Source organism: Mizuhopecten yessoensis, unplaced genomic scaffold (genome assembly GCF_002113885.1).
Source record: "Mizuhopecten yessoensis strain PY_sf001 unplaced genomic scaffold, ASM211388v2 scaffold1441, whole genome shotgun sequence".
In the NCBI taxonomy this organism is placed as follows: Eukaryota; Metazoa; Mollusca; class Bivalvia; order Pectinida; family Pectinidae; genus Mizuhopecten; species Mizuhopecten yessoensis.
In genome coordinates, this window is record NW_018404048.1 from 16,069 (window position 1) to 22,039 (window position 5,971).

The following is a 5,971-nucleotide window of genomic DNA, read 5'->3' on the forward strand; positions in this document are numbered from 1 at the left end:
GATATTAAGTTGTGATAAGAAAAACAAATATTTTGGAACATTCAGTGAACCTTTGTTTCTCTGAGATTGATTCTGGGTTAAACATGAGTTATCAACGACAAACAGTGAGTCATGTTTTCTTACCACCAGAGCAATGAATGTTTTTTTTTTTTTTAAACAAAACAATAATCCAACAGTAACGATGATCAGGTTAGCGCGCCATTGCTGTTGTCTGATTAAGTCACTCGGTATTACTTGGTTGTGGTGGCTCTCACTCATTTTCCTAGAGAGGTTCCAAAAAGGTGAATACGATTGGAGAAACTTGAGTGGATGAGGGTGACATGATGTTTTATTACCCTGTTCTGGGATCAGTATGATGTATATAGACACATTGATGCAGTATCCCCTGGTATTAAGAATCTCAGGCCTGTAGAACAAACTGTTAGACTGGGGACTGGCACTCACCCTGTTATCTCCTATCTGGTTTGGGGTTGGGAGCAGGGAGGGGAGGGGGTAGGGGGGTCATAAGGGTGATAGGGGTGGATGGTATGTCACCAATCATCATAAAAACTATGAACGATGTTTGCCAGGGTACTGATGTAACATGTTCCTCCTGTAGTTGTTGCTGGTAAACTTACTTGATGTACAGCTCACAAACTTTTGTTGTACTTATTTGCCAGTCGTAGGCTAGTGTTGTAGAAGGGACCCATAAACACCTTAACTGTCACCACCCGAATCTTAACATAATGGTAATTCGTAGAATAGATTCAAGATTTAAAACACATAACATTATTTGATATTTGATAAGTGTAATGTTGGTGTAGGAGGCATGAAGTTTTTGCCGTTCCTGTTTGTATGTCCTTCTACACGTCTCTTCTTTACACTGAGCTCACTTACGCTGATACTAATACAGTACTATACAGGAGAGGGAAACCACATTAGGGCCAGAACAGTATAGGAATTAAGGACCTCCGAACTCTAGACGGGCGCTCTACCAGAAACCGGTACCTCTGAACTCTAGACTGGTGCTCTACCAGAAACCGGTACCTCCGAACTCTAGACGGGTGCTCTACCAGAAACCGGTACCTCCGAATTCTAGACGGGAGCTCTACCAGAAACCGGTATCTCCGAACTCTAGACGGGCGCTCTACCAGAAACCGATACCTCCGAACTCTAGACGGGCTCTCTACCAGAAACCGGTACCTCTGAACTCTAGACTGGTGCTCTACCAGAAACCGGTACCTCCGAACTCTAGACAGGCGCTCTACCAGAAGCCGGTACCTCCGAACTCTAGACGGGCGCTCTACCAGAAGCCGGTACCTCTGAACTCGAGACAGGCGCTCTACCAGAAACTGGATCCTCCGAACTCTAGACGGGCGCTCTACCAGAAACCGGGACCTACGAACTCTAGACGGGTGCTCTACCAGAAACCGGTACTTCCGAATTCTAGACGGGAGCTCTACCAGAAACCGGTATCTCCGAACTCTAGACGGGCGCTCTACCAGAAACCGATACTTCCGAACTCTAGACGGGCGCTCTACCAGAAACCGATACTTCCGAACTCTAGACGGGCGCTCTACCAGAAACCGATACCTCCGAACTCTAGACGGGCGCTCTACCAGAAGCCGGTACCTCTGAACTCGAGACAGGCGCTCTACCAGAAACTGGATCCTCCGAACTCTAGACGGGCGCTCTACCAGAAACCGGTACCTACGAACTCTAGACAGGCGCTCTACCAGAAACCAGTACCTCCGAACTCTAGACGGGCGCTCTACCAGAAGCCGGTACCTCTGAACTCGAGACAGGCGCTCTACCAGAAACTGGATCCTCCGAACTCTAGACGGGCGCTCTACCAGAAACCGGGACCTACGAACTCTAGACGGGTGCTCTACCAGAAACCGGTACTTCCGAATTCTAGACGGGCGCTCTACCAGAAACCGGTATCTCCGAACTCTAGACGGGCGCTCTACCAGAAACCGATACCTCCGAACTCTAGACGGGCGCTCTACCAGAAACCGGTACCTACGAACTCTAGACGGGTGCTCTACCAGAAACCGGTACTTCCGAATTCTAGACGGGAGCTCTACCAGAAACCGGTATCTCCGAACTCTAGACGGGCGCTCTACCAGAAACCGGTACCTCTGAACTCTAGACAGGCGCTCTACCAGAAACTGGATCCTCCGAACTCTAGACGGGCGCTCTACCAGAAAACGGTACCTCCGAACTCTAGACGGGCGCACTACCAGAAACCGGTACCTCCGAACTCTAGACGGGCGGTCTACCAGGAACAGGTACCTCCGAACTCTAGACGGGCGCTCTACCAGAAGCCGGTACCTCTGAACTCGAGACAGGCGCTCTACCAGAAACTGGATCCTCCGAACTCTAGACGGGCGCTCTACCAGAAACCGGTACCTCCGAACTCTAGACGGGCGCTCTACCAGAAACCAAAGGGCCAAGTGAGCTTATGCCATGGTGTGGCGTCCAGCGTCAAGAATGCACTTTAAACAACATCTTCTCAGTAACCAAAAGGCCCAGGTTGGTGATATTTGGCCAGTAGCATGCTGGGATGGAGGGCTACCAAGTTTGTGTAAATTAATTACCGTCACCCATATTCAAGGTCAAAGGATCAAATATGTTGAAATTATTAAAAGACCTCTGAATAACCAAAATGTCCAGGTTGATGATATTTGGTCAGTTAAGCATGCTGGGATGTTCATCTTAATGTCTTTGTTTGACTTTTAAGGTCACAGGGGTCAAATGTGTTTAAATCTTTTACGAGGTTCTTTTGAATGACTTTGAGTCAAGACACTGATATTTTGCCTATAGCTTTATTTTTATCCACTTTTAAGGTTACAATTTCGAGATCAATAACAGGTTGGCGATGCGGGCCCATTGGGCCTTGTTTTCATGTTCAGTACCGGTTATTTAATTTTTGGTTATGTAATAAAATTATTCTAATAGAGATAAACATTTGTAATTTAAAAAGATAAACTGTACAGGTTTCAGATTTATTGAGTGTTTATTCAGAGTAAAATTCCTCATGTAGTAATAAACAAGGGTTAATGCAGTTATCTCCCTTTGTGTCTACTTAAGGTATACCTTATGTAATTATAGAAGTAACATCTGATGCCTGTGTGTATACCTGATCATTTAAATGTACGTGTTACACACTTATATTATTTACAAATCTTTATAAAGCGTGATTCTTGTGGTTTTTATTCTTTGTTAAGGTTGTGTGTTTATTACTTTTTTGTTGTCAATTAAGTCTAACTTAGTTTTCTTTAAATTACAATTGTTCCAGATTTTCATTGTGTAATAACATTGCTTTATGACATTAGGACATTGCTATAATCCACTTTATTGAATGTTGCTTGAATGAAATAATATTTTATGTCCGATTGGTATACTGTCATTAACCAATTGGTATACTGTCACTAACCAATTGGACTAACCAATTGGTATACTGTCACTAACCAATTGGTATACTGTCACTAACCAATTGGTATACTGTCACTAACCAATTGGTATACTGTCACTAACCAATTGGTATACTGTCACTAACCAATTGGTATACTGTCACTAACCAATTGGTATACTGTCACTAACCAATTGGTATACTGTCACTAACCAATTGGTATACTGTCACTAACCAATTGGTATACTGTCACTAACCAATTGGTATACTGTCACTAACCAATTGGTATACTGTCACTAACCAATTGGTATACTGTCACTAACCAATTGGTATACTGTCACTAACCAATTGGTATACTGTCACTAACCAATTGGTATACTGTCACTAACCAATTGGTATACTGTCACTAACCAATTGGTATACTGTCACTAACCAATTGGTATACTGTCACTAACCAATTGGTATACTGTCACTAACCAATTGGTATACTGTCACTAACCAATTGGTATACTGTCACTAACCAATTGGTATACTGTCACTAACCAATTGGTATACTGTCACTAACCAATTGGTATACTGTCACTAACCAATTGGTATACTGTCACTAACCAATTGGTATACTGTCACTAACCAATTGGTATACTGTCACTAACCAATTGGTATACTGTCACTAACCAATTGGTATACTGTCACTAACCAATTGGTATACTGTCACTAACCAATTGGTATACTGTCACTAACCAATTGGTATACTGTCACTAACCAATTGGTATACTGTCACTAACCAATTGGTATACTGTCACTAACCAATTGGTATACTGTCACTAACCAATTGGTATACTGTCACTAACCAATTGGTATACTGTCACTAACCAATTGGTATACTGTCACTAACCAATTGGTATACTGTCACTAACCAATTGGTATACTGTCACTAACCAATTGGTATACTGTCACTAACCAATTGGTATACTGTCACTAACCAATTGGTATACTGTCACTAACCAATTGGACTAACCAATTGGTATACTGTCACTAACCAATTGGTATACTGGCACTAACCAATTGGTATACTGTCACTAACCAATTGGTATACTGTCACTAACCAATTGGTATACTGTCACTAACCAATTGGTATACTGTCACTAACCAATTGGACTAACCAATTGTTATACTGTCACTAACCAATTAAGCTATCTGGTCCATGAAGGTTCGTTGGCCTAATTGTGCTACAGTTATATAGAAAAAGGAAATGAATGGGAGGTCACTGTGTAAACTAAAATCCCAAGTGGAACTCTCTAGTGTTTAGCCAGCAGTGGACAAGGACCCTTAATTCTGTCACTAGTGTAGACCATACTGGACTTACAGGTGTCCATGGTTGTGTGAGTTCCGGTGGCAGGGATAACCATGCATACAATTTATTTACTTTTTTATCAATTTGTGTACTTAGATTTTAAGGGAAGTGTGTGTCATCAATATATATAGAATCTTACATGAGTTTCCATTTCATGTGAGATTTATGAAATTAGTCTTACAAAAATTTCAATTTAGCAAGCCTCTGGCGAGCTAAATTGAAAAATTGGTAACGAGTTTCATAAATTTCATATGAAATGAAAACAAGTGTAAGATCCTTTTTATCACATAATCAAGATTTGTGGCATTAATTCATGTAAAATGACAATTTTCATGTAACCTTAAAATATAATGTGATACAACCTATTTCTCTCATATATTCATGGTTTCATTTATATTAAAATTAATGAAAAGTACTTTCTGAGAAAGTTGAGTTTGAACAACACATCTGTTCAATAGAGAGATTTAATGATGCAAATAATGTTATATGTTGAAAAAAAGAACTGAGAAATTCTGTCTAGATCACGATGTTTGATATTTGTATTTCATCATACCACTAATAAAAAGGTATCTGTAGCTATCATACCAATATGGTATACTCATTTCCCATAAACGATTTGGTAAAACATTATCTTTACCTAAAAAAAAGATTTCACAAATGGTGTCCTCAATGTCCTATTTTGTTCTTGGTTCCAACTTTTGTTTGTAATTTGGTATATAGTAGTGTACTGCCTCCTGCTGCTTCAAGCCTACCGACAAGCTTCACGTTGTAGTGGAGTAAAAGAGTATTGAAGCCTCCACTCAATCTCTGTTTGATGTTTGATGCACCTGATTGAATTATTTGGTCAACACGTAACACAGGGTGTAAATGATTTCACTGAAAGTTTCCTTGTTTTCACCAGTCATACTCAAGATTTCCAACATAGTTTTTTTCACTTGTTGGCCTTGCCGGCCTTGGTGATTGTTTGCTTGGAGTTTGATGCATTTTCAAATGTTAATCACAGATATCATGACCTCTGTAACAAGATTTTCTTTAATGAAATATTTACCTTTGATTTTGTTGACATCAGTTACCTGTCTTTAAAATGTTGGTATGCTTAATTTAATTTGCTGATTGTTAACGAATTTGATGTTATCAATAAACATGTGAAAATGTCTGCTCAACTTGTTTTATTGATAAATATCACCACATATACAGTGACAATATCACCACATATAAAGTGA

General features: G+C 40.5%; 1 protein-coding gene across 1 annotated transcript; it reads left to right on the plus strand.

Moving 5' to 3' along the window:
• Window positions 1-1,016: 1,016 nt before the first annotated feature.
• On the plus strand, window positions 1,017-2,483 carry LOC110462316 (breast cancer anti-estrogen resistance protein 1-like; the record flags this gene model as incomplete). Its single annotated transcript, XM_021516246.1, has 1 exon — window positions 1,017-2,483. A coding segment is annotated over one exon (1,467 nt), but the record flags the coding sequence as incomplete, so codon positions are not given.
• Window positions 2,484-5,971: the final 3,488 nt, after the last annotated feature.